Source organism: Gouania willdenowi, chromosome 12 (genome assembly GCF_900634775.1).
Source record: "Gouania willdenowi chromosome 12, fGouWil2.1, whole genome shotgun sequence".
NCBI lineage: Eukaryota > Metazoa > Chordata > Actinopteri > Blenniiformes > Gobiesocidae > Gouania > Gouania willdenowi.
In genome coordinates, this window is record NC_041055.1 from 23222661 (window position 1) to 23240094 (window position 17434).

The 17434-nt window shown below is 38.5% G+C and overlaps 1 protein-coding gene across 1 annotated transcript in view; it reads left to right on the forward strand.

Moving 5' to 3' along the window:
• dym (dymeclin) overlaps window positions 1-3733 on the forward strand; it is a 65635-nt gene extending 61902 nt beyond the window's left edge. The window contains exon 17 of the mRNA XM_028463412.1: window positions 2508-3733. Within this exon, the coding sequence (XP_028319213.1) occupies window positions 2508-2657 (150 nt within the window). The 3' untranslated portion in view covers window positions 2658-3733. The remainder of the gene's footprint in view (window positions 1-2507) is intronic.
• The last annotated feature ends 13701 nt before the right edge of the window (window positions 3734-17434 follow it).

The following is a 17434-nucleotide window of genomic DNA, read 5'->3' on the forward strand; positions in this document are numbered from 1 at the left end:
ATTTGTGCGTTAATGAGCAAGATAGAACAGTTTTCATAACATACATGCTGTTGGAAGGTATGTTGATGTCGCTGTATTTAGTGATTAATGCCTTAATCACCTTAATCGCTTCATTAGCATATCTGTTTATGTTTAATATATCATAATAATGAGAGCAGCACATTAATCTGCTGCACGGCCGTCTGTTGTTTGCAAATCAACCGTGCAGAAAAATGCTAATTAAAGTCAACAATAAATGCAGCAGTTTCACTTGTTGGTGTAAAGAAAGTCACTTGTACACAAGTAGCAGTGGGTTATAGCACAGCATCTGCATTGTGTCTGAGCGTCACAATACTGTTGGGGGGTGTGTGTGTGTGTGTGTGTGTGGTCTAGCGTCAGTAGGCTGGCATATGGCCTGTGACCCCATAGCCCCACTGTCTGTGTCATTATGATACCAGTAGTGTGTCTGTGAATGGAGCCAGTCAGGACTCAATAGAGCAGACATAAAGGCCCTCAGCATCTGTCTTTCACCGCAGACTGATTACGAGCTGCGTGCGTCTCACACACACACACACACACGCGCGCGCGTGTGCGCGCGCACACACACGCATGCTTGTGTAGACAGGAGGGTATAATGAGGCAGCTTTGTATTATTGATGCTTATTTTCTGCTGTCTACCTGCTGTCAGGTGGGCTCCGAGGCGCTGGCTTGGTTCTGTGAGCTTGTGCTAATCTGGCATTTCCTTCATAAAACACCCAGCTGCTTTAGAAATAATCAACTATCAAATAATGGTCTTGATTTCAACACAAAATTGACTGATTTTTGTAAAAAAAAAAAAAAAAGTCCCACATTGTCTAATTATAACCGTCTGTCTCTTTTATTTACTTTGTCAGGTTGAATTATTAGTTTTTCATTGCCTTCAGACACATTATTGACTCAATGCTTTATTGATGAACTCAAATTAATTCATAATGAAAGTAATTAGTTGCCACCTCTGTGTCTATACAGCCTTCAAGACCTTTATTAAATCAGTGAGGCACATGACTAATGTTGACACTGTGGGTTGTTTATAATGTCACCATGGTAAATATGTTTATCCAACTGTAACTGTTGAAAGTTTGTTTAAAGTTCTCGTTTTTTATTACCGACATCCATCAAATGATCAAATGACCATGAGGAATAATCTAAACCTAATCAATAGTTATTACCTTCAGTCGTCAAAGAGCATTTGGAGCGAGTGCATTTGTTGGGTGAAGTCTCGTCTCATCCTGTAATGCTAAACACACTCCATGATGCTCAGATCAGTGCTGTGAGGCCATTTTTTAAAAAAATTTTTTAACTTTTTTCCATTATGTTGAAGATACTTGTTTTTAAAGACATGTCATCATTGAGGACACGTTGATCCTGATCCAGTTTTGGACAATATTGATCGAAAATCAGCCCAAAACTTAAAAGGATCTTCCACCATGTTTGACTGTTGCCTGCAGACATATTGTACTTCTCTCAAACGATGTTGCAATTAAATTGTCATAAACTGCAGCAAAATTCATTTACATGTACAGCGGGGCCACAAAAATATGATTGTCTCGGCCCCATTACCAACATTCATGTCAGCATTTAGAATAATAACTAATCTGAGCATTAAAACTGAAAATGACGAAGGATTTGTCCGTATTTTTGTGTATTGATGGAGTTTTGTGTATTTTTTATGTTGTTCCTCTTTTTCTGTGTGTGTCTATTCATTTTGTGTATCTTGCTGTTTTGAATACATGTATTACAGTATCATTGTGTGTATTTCTGCAGTTGTTTTCAATACTTTTATGTCATTTTTGTAGAAATTTTGTGTATTTTTGGAGTCATTATGTGCGTTTACTTTGTAGTCTGAGACGAGGACCGCATGTGGCCCCCGGGCCGCCAATTGCCCAAGCACTTTGTAAATCATTGTGTGTAAATAGAAACATTTTTATTTGAAAAAATATTCAAAAGTGGTAATAATCTATCATCAGACATTGGCAACTGGTGGCACGGGGGCCACATGCAGCCCTCGATCTAATTTTGAGCGTCAAAAAGGACAACAATGATACACAAAATGACAACAAAAATGTATGAAATGACACTAAAAACCCGGACGACGACTAGAAAAACACACAGAAAAAAGCACAGATAAATATACAAAATGACCAAGAATTACAAAAAGACACAAAGCAGCAAAATAAATCAACAAAAATGAGCAATGCAATTCAAAAAAACAAACAAAACTAAGGAAAATGACAGAAAAATATACAAAAATGCACGTGAAAAAAAAAGTTAGGAAAATATGCACAACAAAAACACAAAAACCCTTTGTTGTTTCCTGTATTAATGCTCAGATTGGTCATTATTCTAAATGCTAACATGAATGTTGATAATGTTGCCCTTGGATCAGACAATCACACTTTCATGGTAAAAATTGCTCATCTCTGCTTTACATAAATCTTCTGCACAGTTTAACAAAAGCCTTTTCTTTCCTCATCCATGTGCATGAATAGAAGTTTCCTGAGCTGAAGTTTAAGTATGTGGAGGAGGACCAGCCTGAGGACTTCTTCATCCCGTACGTCTGGTCTCTGGTCTACAACTCAGGGGTTGGTCTTCACTGGAGCCCACAGGGCATCGAGCTGTTCAGCATGGACTCGGGCTGATGCAGCTCATTGAAACGTATCGCCTTTCCTCATCCTGTTTCAGTTAAAAAAAAAAAAAAAAAACTAAAAAAAAAAGGACTGGTGTGTTTTTGTGTGCGAGTGTGTGTACGTTACTACATGCACGCTGCTTACAAAGTGCCTGAGCCTTTTACAGGATGCTGTCTTTGTTTCTGCAGCACTGCCCCTTCGATGCTTCCTCTGCTTTCACACTGTAAAGATGTTACAGCAGCAAGTCGTCATACACACTCAATACTCATAATGTTCAAACAGTGCACCCACATTCTGAGCTCAGGGCACCGGGCGATGGATAATCTATCATTTAAAATCTTGCTCACTAAGAAAAGGTCAATTAATGAATAAAATGAGCAGAAGTTACAACACAGAATCTTAAACTACAGCTTTAGATGAAACAAAAGCAGACTTTTTATTAAGTATCTCATTTTTTCAGCACTATATACTGGTTTTCACCAGTTAAAGCTGCTCTGCTTTTAGCTAGAGTTTGTGTTGCTGATTGTTTAACAGCCGAGTAATTTTTCATTAAAACTTCATTTCCCTCCCTGGATCAGATTAGCACTCTTCATTACTCACATGATGTGATATCACAGTTGCTTCCAGCTCATTTATTTAATTTTACCCAATCTTTGCCACTTACAATGCTAACCTAAGGCTAATACTCAAACAAGGACAGCCATTAGGCCCTCAAGTCCTTCTGTGCATAATCAGTGATCTCTTTATTTCTTAAATGCATGTTAAACTAGAAAGTTAAGTTATTTATTTTCATGTACATTGTTTTTATATATATATATATATATAAATATATATCTACAGATGCAGCACCCTGTGATGTAAGAGTTGATTGTATTGAAAAGATTACTGATAAATAAATAAAAAAGATGGTACAACAGATATGGGATGCTGGCTCTATATTATTATGTACTAAAAGATGACCTTGAAAAAAAAAGTTTGAATTCAAATAATTGTGACATTGTTTTTTTAAAAACTGCTGGTTTATGACTCGTCTCATTGAGATAAGAAAACAAATTGTGATGAAATATATGGGTGTGTGTGTTTGCTGGGTGGACAACAGAGTTTTTATGTTCAATAATAAATGAATACTGACATAATGAAACATTCTGGATTTCGTTCTCTTTTTTTTTTTTTTTTTTTAGTTAAGATCTTGTGGGTCCACGATCACATTTGATATTCTGTGCACCACTCATCACAAAAAGGAAAAGTCAGTGATTCTCAACTGGTGGGTTGGGGACAGTTGGTCAATACTAAATCACAACTTGGGGGTTCCCGGTCCCGGGGAGTTGCTCTTGTGGCCCAGCGGGCTTGGCAGGTCCTGGTGGGGGTCTTCCGGGGTGGGTGGAGAGTGCCGCGCTCTTGCATGCCAGTCGGTGTGGCATGGGATGGCCCTTGCTTTACCGCTTCTAGTCTGCGCGCACCACGTACCGGTGTGGAGGTCTGGCTGGGCTCTTGGGGCGCATCGCGCTGGCGGTGTCAAAAAAAAAAAAAGGTGACCTGGGGGGCTGGCGTTGCGGTATATGGCGTCCCCTCGTTGCCCAGGGCGGCCGGGGGTGTGGTCGTTGTCCCTGGGCGGGCTGTTACCGGTACTGCTTCTATTCCGGGTCCTTCTAGCCTGGGATCTGGTCCCTGCTAGCTCTGAGCCCGCTGGCGGGTGCCCTCCGGCAGCACGTTCGGCTCTGGCCTTCTGCTGGGCGTGGGCCTTGGCCCCTCTGCTGGGGTCTCAGGCGGGGGGCTCTCTGGGCCCTCCCCTCGGGGGATTGGGGATGGTGGCGTGGATGTTGGTGGGGGGCCTTGGGGTTGGGGTCGGTGGCGGGGTGCGCTGGGTCCTCGGCTCCTCCGGGTGTGTATGTGGGGGGCAGTGGCCGCCTCTCGGCTTGGTGTCTTAGGCGCGTCTGGAGGGCTGCTCGGCCTTGGGGGGTTGCCTGGGCTCCCTGGCCCCGCTTTTTCTGCTAGCCTGGCTGCATCTTTGGGTCCGGGGCAGTGCTTGGGTTTGCAGTGACGGTTCTTGCACATACATTGGTCTACGATGCACTGGCATGACTTGGACTGTGGGATAAAACTCGTAGTGGGCTTAACTTTAGACACGTTGATCCCAAATACCTGTTTTAGGTATTACTCAGTCCTTCCCTCTGTCCACAGCCTCCACCATTATACCTAAGCCTCAAGCCTACAACTCCTTATCTCACTCTCACTTTACAATAATCAACTCTTCCCCACCCTTCCATTTTTTAAAAATAAATTAATGTATTTAATTGCAATAACAAAACATGCATTGCTGTCTAAAAAAGATTGCACTTCTTGTAGTGTTGACCTTTGACAGCATGTGCAGACAAAGTAAAATAAAACAAAATAAATCACTACTTAAAGCTGCACTGCCTGAATCTTGAACCACAACAGAGGGGCATGGCTGAATTCAAACCGTAAATCCCGCCCCCAAATCTGATAATCCCTCCCAGTCTCCTCCTCTGGAAGAGCATGAAGTAGCGCAAAAGCGCTGAATTCAAGCATCTCCGAGTTCGTATTTTGTTGCTGAAAATAAATGTCATCGTCACGGGTACGTGTTTGCACCGTGCACACGCTTCACTATATATCACGGCAGCCAATGATATATAAATCCTGTGATTGGAGCTGGAGGGGGTGACGGCCAAGATTTTGTCTTCCGGGGTCTAAAATTTTGTAGCATAAGGGTTTATACTAGAGATAGCCGATACTATTAGCCAATATTAGCCATAACATGTTCTCGTGGTTGACATCAGTATTGGTTTTTCCATCAATATAGAAAAACTAACATGTGATGTTTAACACAACATGTTGAAAATGAAAGTGGCACTTTTTCCATCACTAGATTTCAATAATTATTTTTATTTCGCCCGATGATATTCATTTTTGAAATAAATCTAGTGTAATATCACATTTTAAAGAAGCCTTAAATTGTTATTTACATGGAGAGATATATTATGTGACCTAAAATTAGGTCTGTGTTTACATATCGGTATTGTTTAATATCGGAAATTGAGCATTTTGTGTTGGATAATATCAATCATCGCCCGTTAATACAGACATATAGGGGGGGATTTATTATTTCTGCTATTTGTTTTGTGTGGGGGGGGTTCTACTGGAGAACAAAAAAAAAGTTATTTATCCAGTTGTTGAAATGGCTAAATGGCATTAAAACATCCATGATCGCTTTAATTCCAGCAAGTTCATTTTATCTTCTTTTTTTTAAATATATGTCAAGATTTTGTTTATTCAGTTTTTCAGAACATTTTATCTTATGTTTTGAAGGTCAACTGCCAGTTCTCTTTAAAGCAATCACCTCTGAGGAAGACTGGCAGTTGACAGTCAAAACTGTTGTGATATTTTTAGTCAGTGTTCCTTAAATCATCTGTTTCTCCGTACTAGCTACTAACAAGCTAAGATGCTGGACTTTTTTTTTTTTTTTTACATCGTTATCGGTTTCACCACCGGTTTCATCCTCTTTTTTTTCCTGAATCACTCACGCTAAAAAAATACAAACAAACACGTTTTTATTGTAACACAATTACATGACAAAGGCAGTTTCATGTAGCTGTCAAGGCATTGGTGGAAAAACCACCGCAGGGTGAAAAGTTTACAGCACAATGGCACCCACTGTGTAGCAGCAGCTCCCACTTCCCCAGAGATTTTCATGCCTTTCGTCTCCATTATATTGATTTTCATGCCTGAAATTTTCCTCTTCTCACAGACAAGATAATGGATGCAACTGGATGCAAAGAATGGCTGATTTTCAGCGCGGGGTCGTCGGTGGGTTACAGTGGGATCGTATACATGATGAGCCTCACACTCTCACCTGCTTCCAGCTCCATTATGATGCTGCCAGATGGTTGAGTGCAGGTTCTAACAATGTGACATGGCTCTCCTTGTTCCTATTCGTGGTGCTTGGGGTCACCTTACCATCGGCTCTCATTTCAGGTGACAGCAGGAAGATGGATGGAGCAGGGAATTCTGGGATGGGTAGTCTTTGTTTTTGGATTTATTTATTTTTTCTTTGTTTCTCAGACGTTGCTACATTTTCCATCTTCAAGGTCTCGGTGAAAGTGTTGAGTTTAGTGTGGCTCCTTGAACCCATTAGTGTCGGCTGTGGCAGTGGTTCCCGATCTTTTTTGTCCCGTGTACCCACTTCACATTTTTGTCAAATCATGTGTACTTGAGCCAAAAAGTTTGAGAAACACTGCTCTACAGCGTAAAAACAAACAAAAAGAACAATAGAAACATTTCCCGATTATTTTAAAATGACCCGTAATTGTCAAATCTTTCCAAGTACCCCCTGCAATGTGCTCCTATTTGGGAACCACTGGTTTATAGAATAAAGAAAGTGGGGCAATGGAGATTGTGTGTTTTCCTCTGTGACCTGAAACTCATTAATATGACAGATTACCATGGCAACGTAAGGAGGTCGCCGGGATCAGTGGTTTTAGGATAAGGTCACAAGAATGGGTGAGGGACTTAGAAATAGATGTAAACAGATAGAAAGCCACCTGCTGTCGTCTTGGCTGGAAATCAAGCAGACGACAACAAACCCAACGAGACCAAGTGTCTGTCAGGATACTGATACTGAGCAAAGATACAGAGGAGCAGTAGTTAAACAACAGTTATCTAAACACAGGCGCCACTACCGCTATCTGAGCGCAACAGGACTTAATGATGCTTCGTGTGTTTTTATTATACACACAAATACTTGTCCGCAAGCCATGAGCCGTTACACACAACAAGACACGCTCTGATTCAGTCTTTAATTTGATCCTAAAGGAAACAACAATAAAATGAAAGGGAATTGAACTGATTATTAAATAATCTGGAGAGACAGTTGTAGGCTATAATATGTAAAAGTTACTCATACAGCAATTATAGATGTTTAATCAAGTTATTCTACATGTGAACTCCATCAGTCTCATTATTCATTTGCCTGTTTTAGAAACTTAAAGGTGGGTTACACCCTGGACAAGTTGCCATTCCTCTTCAGAATGATCACACATAACACTCGCCTATATCCTTTACATTAGAAATGTTTGATTTTGGTTTTTTGCCAATATTTTCCAACAGTAAATTCCCAATATTAATATTAATATTATATATATATATATATATATATATATATATATATATATATATATATATATATATATATATATAAAAAAAGCTTCACTCCACCGGGGAGCTTGTCCTGTCCAGTTTATAATATAAAATAAGCGCAACAGAAAATATTATATTCTTATGTTTAAGGTTAAAATTTCTGTAACCAATTAGTTGATTAATGGGTCAGTTTTCTCATACTGTTGCTGGGTATTGTTTTCTACACTACACAATTTAAGTATGTATATATAAAATTTAATAATGAAATAAATATCAAAATATCCAAAAATCAAGCTTGAGCATAGCTGATAGTGCTTCTTTTACTGTAAGAATGCTTCGCTTATAACTGCTGATTCATTGGATGTTTGCAAATTTTCCTGCAGAAAAACAGGAAGTAGATATTTAAGTGATGAGAATGAGAATATGTGATGGCTACTTTAGATAGCTCTGCTGCAGATTTTTTTTTAAAAAAGACTCAAGCACCAAACTGTAAGTGAAGTAAATATTCTCTATGAAATGTTCTTCTCAGTGTAAAACAAAAAACACACACAACTACCAAACATGTTTGGTAATAACAATCTTTTGGAAAGGAGAAACACCGACACAAATAGCATAGACGTAAAGCAATGTTCCCGCAGCGATTGAAAGCCTTCTCACAGCAGGCTGCGTTTGATGTATGGAAGTGCTGCTCCTCTTGCTTCAATGCACTTTATAATCACAAGCCATGGTTGGCTTCAGATGAATTTTTTAACAAGAACCTATAGTAACATACATGACAGGGATGCACAGGGCTGGAGGGGGAGAAAAAGAGGCAGCTGGTGACGCTTTGCATTGCATCAGCCTGACTTTGATCCATGAGAAATGTCTTGATCGATTAAAAGTAATTAATATTGTATCAGGCCGTGTTTTGTTTTTATTGACCCACTCCAGTCTGCAGACTGTGAGTGACGTGAGGAGCTGCTGCTGCTGCTGCTGCCTGAGGAGGAAGTTTGTAAAGATAAAGTCTGGTGATGAGAGGATTTGACTGAAGGGCAACGACAGACAAATTGTTATCATCATCAAGAAGAAAAAGGCAAAAAAATAACTAAACATTTTGCAATAATATTTCCTGGTAATAGTCCAACTCAAATATTGTCTGTAATGAAGCTCTGTGTGTTTTAATAATGACTGCACTGTGACTATCGTGCTGATCTAAATACCGGTAGTTACTTTTGACTACTAGAGTCCTGATGAAGTTAGACAGTAATGTAGGTCATGCTATTTCTAGACTATCTGTCTATGCGTAAATTAGAGATTAAGTGCGACACTTCAGAAAATTCACTTTTTTGCTAAACACAACAAAGCTCACACGGGAAGCATAACTGCTCCGTAGCATCTCCGTTGCGAAACTGCAGCGTAATTTACTGTCTGGCAATCCCCACCCCCTCTTGTGTGTCTGTTGCAGCAAGGACTCAGGAGATCTCGCTAATGCTGCATTCACACCAAATGCGTCACAAAATATTCGGGCGTCCAGATTACATAAAAAGTCAATGCATAGATACGTCCCAGATGCCAAATCTTTCCTGTGCGGCGGTGCCGTCCGATCCGCACATCAAGAGCGTTGGCCGTGCGAGCGCGCTCCCAATTTTTCGTCATATTTATATATTCGCACATTCGCAAGAGTTGAAAATATTGAACTCCTGCGACTGTTTTGCATGACGAAAGCCAGTCAAAGTCTTTGTTGACGATGACTTCAGGCCATCAACACGGACACCGGTCTGTTCATCCATTCAACCATGTGTGTGTGAAGCTTTGTGTGACCACCTGGAGCTGTATGACACGGCCTTTATAACCGGGACCGGACTAGGAAGGATTTGGCGTGGAAGAGAATCAGCGAGGAGGTGGTAGTAGCAGGTAAAAGTTCTCTCTGTAGCACTGAGCTAGGATAGCAATAGCCGCTAATCACACCGGCTTTTTTCACTGGTGGTTTATGTTTGTGTAGTATGATACAGACTTATGGTTTTAAAGCCTCTTCTTGTTGTGGTTTCACCAATATATCCAGGTCTTTTAAAACACACAATTTCGAACGTCTTCTCCGTGTCGGTTGCCATGTTTGTTTTGATACTGCTTGGCGCATATGACATGTTTTCCTGTTCGGCTCTTATTAACTCGATCCACTCTGGATCAAGGAAGTGAGTAGAAACGGCGGTGGGTGTGGCGAGAACCACAAAACCATACAAACTGAAGGTGTAATGATTCATCCATTAGATTGATGAGTCGATTTATATTCCTACAACCCAACTACATTGATCTGTGCTCAACAAGTAGGCCTTTCTGATGACATTAACTAATCGAAAATAGTTTTTAAAAGGTAATCAATTGATTGTATCGATACAAGGAAATAACGCATTATATTTAAGCACAGCAGACTTTATAGTATGGTTGTGTTTTGAAAGCACTTTTAATATAAAAGATGCTACGGCTGACTCTGTCGGCTGTCTGTGACGTCATACGGCGCGCCAGCAGACAAAACGGAGAAGTCGAGCGAGTGAGAAATGGATCAATCCACCTTTGGGTCCAGTGTGTGGAAACACTTTAGCTTTTGCACTGACAGAGATATTCTAAAGAAGTCGCTCACTGTGTCGACCGTTGATCGCAAAGCTTTTCTGACAGCGTTCACTGCAGCAGCAGCAGCACATATAGTGTTAGCTTGTTAGCATTAGCTCTGCAGAAGTCTCAGGCCTCATCAACAAGTTCCACTGAAAAGTAACAGATTCAACCGCTGCTCATTTAACCTGAACAAATTTTGGTTGCACTTTATTTTTTATATTAATATTGGATTATTTTTATGTTGAAAAATCCCAATATGTATTTTTATCAAAAATGTATTGAATATTGAAAATGTATTGAGCATTGAAAATGAGCGCAGAAAAGTTAACATCCTATCAATTTAAACTGAAGTATTGGTTGGATTTTATTAAATTAAAATGTGAATACATTTGCCATTAAATGTTGTTTATGTCCATAATTAATTTATAGATGATTCCCTTACAAGAAACATCAGGAATCTATGAAACCTCACCTGCACTGTCCATTATCCAGGTATTTATTTCACAGTCACACCGGTTGAATTAATATTTTGGCTAAAAAGTTACAGAATTGATTTCAAGTCACTGAAAATCGTTCTAAATTCACCAATATTGTTCTCGAATTGTGATTCAAATCGAATCGTTGCAAAAGCAAATTGTCACACCCTTCCATCCCCTGATCCCTGTCCAGGGTGTAGCGGAAGCCCCCCTTGCCTAGTGCCTGTAGAAAGCTGGAAATAGGCACCAGCAGACCCCCATTACCCTGAAAAGTTGCTGGTGTAGTGTAAAATAACCCTATCGTCAAAATAATCTTACAGTCGACAATACGTCCGTCATGTTGGATACGGCGTAAACAAATCCTAACAAACCCTAACCCTGCATGGTTACGGCAGCAAAATATTGTACGTATGCGTGTAAATATTTACTACGCTATTAGTGCGCATGCGCCCATAGGAAAATTTTACGCGTAGGATTATTTTACACTACACGAGTTGAAAAATGGATGAAAATATGATCCGCTTTTATTTTATTCTCTGTGCACTACTTCCTGTCCTACACGAGCTTTTCTTTGAGCGTATCAGCACCGTTGCTGTTGCGCAGCAGTTACGCATCTCGTAGAAAGTGAGGGTTAGGCCTTAAAAACATAGTAGGGGTATAAAGATTGATGTCTTCCATTAGGGGGTTCTCATATTGCTAATATCTAAATAAATAAATAAACAAACATTATATTTGGCACAGAACGTAGATTATTTCAACCCCTGACGTAGTCCTATACGTCAGTATTTAGTATTTGTGTGCTCTACTCTATGATTTGTCCTCTCAGCACTTTTCTACAGCTCCTCCTCCCTCTTCACCTGATTACTGATTTGAATCAGGTGTGTTAGGCGAGAGGGAGGAAGGGCAGGAGGCACCAGCCGTAACAGTGGCGTGAGCCACAGGGGAGACCTCAGCCCTCAGGTTGGGCTCCACTGCCCGAGGACACAAACATTAGCATAGCTTTGTTTTATTTCCCACTGACAGGACAACACTCATTTGCCTAATAGTTGTAGTCATTGCAGAGCACCAGTGATATGTATATTGGGTATTAGAGTATAGTTGACACCTGGGGAAACGTCAGCACATTTCCTCGTCTCTGGGTTTGTTTGCTCACTGTGACTTTTAAACGATAAGGTTAAAAATAAAAGCCTCTGGCTGCTAATATTTTAAAGTAACCTTTACTTGTGCATAAAGGTATGAGACAAACTCGATTCGGCAATATATCACATTATTTCACAGCGCGATTATTGCATATATCCAAAAAATGTCCAAATGTATTTATTTTTTAGCATATTTTTTAACGAAAAACCTATTTAATTGCGCTAACATATGCATATCACGTAAATGCCTGGTCACTAGGTGTCAGGTAACCACATCAGACCTTGTTAAACTACATCATTCCTCAATGCATTTTAGCTTGGAAGTTGGTTGCACTTTATTTTTATATTAATTTTTTATTTTTTTTTTAAAGAACTTAAGAACTTAACAGAATCAGAATCTGTTGTAGAACCAAAAGTTAAACTTTTTTGACAAATATAAATGACAGTTTGATAAACATACCACTTGTTTTTATATAATTACTTCTTGCAAGTTAAAAAAAAAAAATTAAATAAATTGTATTTCATACCATTTTGTACTGGTACCGGTGAAATTTGTCATTATTGATATCACAATGTGTATTGTATTGGGATATATTGCATCGTGACATGGAAATCGTGAGTCATATCGTCAGATTCATGCTAATGCACACCCCTACTTGTGCATGTTCCTTTGATTAAGTTCAACTATTAATTTTAATCCTCCGACTGTAATTTGGCAGCAGCCTCATCATTTGTTCACACATAAAACATTCATCCTTTACCAAATATTGCTTGTTTTTATCTTCTCCTCGTGTCTGACTCTCATCCATTATAGTCCTATATTCCATCTAATAAAATATGTCTGCGTTTGCTCATTTTTTTGCGAGACAAAATGAGCATCTGATGGCATATCTTTGGGTTCTTGGATGTTTTTATATCTTTTCCTGACAATTTATGAACCATAAAATTGTCTGATGGAAAAAAGCTAATATTCCGTTGGATGAATCCATAATGATAATCACTGTTTGCAGCTACAGGCTTCCTGCTGCCGGGATGATTCCAGTGTGATCTCTATCTATAATATCAGTTGCCTCCTGAGACGTATTATCATTGACCAATATTTTCTTGAGCTGCTCTGGTGAGTCGACTCGGTAATAATTCACCAGATGAGCTTTTAGACCTTGATGGCTCTCATATCCAGCTGTCAGTTACTGCACATTATTGTGACGTCAGAACACATTTTATTACTTTCAAACTATTCAGTGAGAATAATCTCAGACGAGACGGGGAACAAAAGTTCTTTAATGTCTTTTTTGAGCTGATAGAAATCAGAATCAGAATCAGAAATGTTTTTAATGGCCATGTACAGTTTTAAGGACAGTACAAGGAATTTGTCTTGGTAGTTATAGGGGGTGAAATGTACAGATTTGGAGATAAAATAATGGTCTCAGCTTGTTAGGGGACACCATCCTGTAGCTTTGTTTTATAAAGAAGATTTCTTTCCAATATTTTATTCTTTTAACCACAAAACAACAGGAACAGATGCACATGAAGCCTTTAACTCTCTTTGGAATTCTGTTAGTTTAATCATGCAACAATGATATTTACCAAAGTGGGATTTGGGGATTTTTAAAAAAGCTTTTTTCCAGACAAGATATCAGATGTCTCGTCTGTCTTTTTAATTAAACTTGTCCTGTTTTTTGTTTTGTTTTTTGTAATCACTCTTACCTTGCATTGAAGAGCTTCCAGTGAGGTGTGTTCACCTTCTCCAGAGTGATTCACACACAGAATGAGCCTGTTTAATTGCATATGCATGACCTCTTGTCTGGGCGCAGTCACCGTGTCAATGAATAATAGTAAAAGCCAGGACTTTCACCTAGAATATTAATCATCCATCTTCCTCTTTTACTCCACCATATGTGAGCTCTCTAACCTACCTGAAGGAGGCTCATCCAGCAGTTTATCATATTTGGAAATGGTAAAGTGGGCAGATCAAAGTAGCGTGCGTCCTTTGAATACTGTACAAGAAGATAATTATGGCCACTGGGGAAAATTATGATAGAAATCTCAGAATTCTAGAAAACTTTTTTTTTTATGTGTCTGGGTATGTGTGTTTTTTTTATTTTTTTTCCTTCTTTTTCTTGATATTTTTTTCTTTTTTTTTTTTTTGCCGACTAATGTTCTTATTGATTTTAAGCTGTTGAATGTTTTCTGTTGCACTTTTTGATCACGTAAAGCACATTGAGTTGCCTTGTGTATGAAATGCACTATACAAATAAATTTGCCTTGCCTTGCCATTATCTTGATTTTTTTTCATCTGGGGTTTTCTTTTTTGTCTTGTTTTTTTTCCTGTTTTATTTATTTATTTATTTATTGTATTTCCTTTTGTCTTCTTTTCTTTTCATCAGTTGAACCCAAAAATAAGATGAAATAAATAAAAAAATAAATAAAAAAAGTGACAACAACATTATGTTTTAATAACACTCATTTATAAAACAAAGGCAAAGGGTTTTTAGGAAAATTCTAATATTAAAACAGGGTACAAAAATGTCCCCAATAATAGAGTGAAGGCAGGTGCAATGGGTCATCACAGTAAATAATAAAAATAACTGGAATGAAAGTAATAAAAAGAGAATATACTTATCATTGTAGCTTTTTGAACAATAAATATTATTTGAATCAATTTCTTAATAATTAGTTTTTTAAAGTTTCACCCAACGTTGATAATGTTCAATTAATTTTACGACCATCCCCTTAACCACAGTCTAATCATTCAAGCAATTAGAATTTTTAAAAACAACCTGCCATAAAAGCTAAATCTAGCCAAACATACCCGGGGAAAAACAACCCATAATTAGAGAAAGGATTCTCCCGGCAACCTTCCATCTATCTATGATACGGGTTATGAGGCCCCTGAGCCTATTCACGCCCAGTTAGTGTAAAAAAAACCAAACACCATCAAAAACAGTCCAACACACACTGTTTTTTTATTTTTATTTCAAGGCTCATTTAGGAGACAGCTCAAAAGGTTCAGGCCTAGATTGTGAGATTTGAACCCACAACCTTTTAGTGCAGAGATGGGTAACTTCAATCACAGTAGAGGCCACATAATGTGATGGTTTGATCCTCTCAGATGATCAACATTCATGTCGGCAATGAGAATATAGTGACCAATCTGTGCATTAATACAGGAAAGAACAAAGGGTTTGTGTGTTGTTTTGTTGTTATATGTTTATTGTGTATTTTCTTGTAATGTTGGATGTTTTTGTTTTCATTTTGTGAGTTTACATTGGGGGGCCATTTAAATATGGCAGTGGCTATCCGTACGGTTGCCGTATCGATATACCGACATTCTATCCGTACGCAGCGCCCCCATTTGACCAGTTTAGCTCATGTGATAGGTCAGTCATTGGTCAGTTCAGGTTGCGTGACTAAAACTAAAACTAAACCTTACCTTAAAGCCTAGCCCTAGCCCTAGCCCTAACTCTAACCCTAACTCTAAAAATTGTTGCGATACTAGGGTTATAACTTAACCCTAAACCTAAACCTAAATCTAACCCTAACCCTAAAACGCTAAGTACGTGTACTTCGGTAACCGTACCAATAGCACCGGAGGTTGTCCCTACGGCAACCATACAAATAGACACTTTTTACAAAATTTGACCTAGAGCCACATTGTCGCCCCCGGGCCATCAGTTGCCTTTCTGGTGTCTTAAAGCAGCAAGACAACACAGCAATTCTCCAGGACCCTTATCACAGCATAATAAGACCACTGTAACACATTTCATCAGCTGGATTCATTTAGACAGCAAAATTTTGGTTTAGTTTTAGTCATAATCTGCAACTTAGTTTTAGTCCAAATGTTGTCATCACTATTTCAGTTATGTCATTTAGTCGACTAAATGACATTACAATTTTAGAATATGAAGGATAAGAGTTTATGCATTTAAAAAAATAAATAAAATTGAATTACCATTAGTCAACCTGATATGTGTTGGTATTAGTGTTAGTGAATATACACAGATTGACGAGATCAATGATTGGATTTCATCCCATGCATGTGACGATATTATCGTTTTGTTACATAAATTCACGTAATATCAATACATTTTAATATCTTTTTTGTTTTTGTGATTAAAAAAATAAAAAAGAAGTCATAGTCGGGTTATTTATGGAGGTATATTTGTGTATTTATTATTCAATCAAATTTGAACACTTTTTTTAATTAAAAAATGTTTTTTTTTTTTTTGATTGGTGTAATTTTTTTTGATTGAAAAGTTTTTGTTTTTTTTTTATAGATCAAAAAATAAAGACACTAATTTACCCCTATAGTTATTGTCACTTAAAAACTATAGTCGATGTGAAAAAATGATTATTGAAAAGGATTTTTTTATTGAAGTGATTTTTTTTTTTATTAAATACTTTTTTTAATTGCACAATAAATACATAAATCTACTTCCATAGTTATGGTCACTTAAAAAATATAGTCGACGTGAAAAAAAATTATCTGACACCCAAATAATTGCATTTGAACACTATTTTTCTTTGATAGGTTTTTTTTTTATTATTGAAGTGATTTTTTTTTTTTTTATTAAATACTTTTTGAATTGAATAATAAATACACAAATCTAATTCCATAGTTGTCACTTAAAAAATATAGTCAACAAAAAATATTTTACTCAACAAAATTAACACTGATAATAAATACATTTCACAAACAACTGACCACATTTACAGTTTTTAGGTGTTTCTATTAAAAAAAAAAAAAAAACAAGTTATGCTGATGACGTCACCTACAGCAGGCCATTGTGCAGCTGGAAGCTGTGTGTATAATATATGATCTATATGTGGTATATACACACATTAGGACCTATACATTTCCTGCATCCAACCAACATACTGATGCTAATCATGCTTTCCCGCACATTGATGCGGGTTCCGGGCCAGACTGAAGCAGCCACTGAGATGGAAAACGCTCAGATAAAATTGGCTACTTCCTTATGTCTGTCACACACACACACACACACACACACACACACACGCACACACACACACACACACACACACACTGAGACTGATTGCTTCCAGGCCTCCCACACCCTCAGCATCCTTTGGGCTCCTGCCCGGCGCCAGGAGGGGTGGATGGGGTGGAGGTGGAGGTGGAGGTAGTGGTAGTTGAAACAAAGCGGGGATGAGCCTGTATCCCCCACCCCACCCCCCACCCACCTTTCTGATCATTGATGCCCCCTCCCCCCTCTTGCCCGGGGCCACACTGTCACATTAACACAGTGCTGCTGCAGCTCAGCCCAGGGGACACTGAGGTGTATGTATCCCCTCTGTATGATGCACTATCAGGTATAGTCATATACTCACATCCATACATGCTGCTCCTCTCTCTCTGTTATTCCCAGCTCCATGAAATCTGCAGTGAAATCCCATTTCCTAGTTTTAG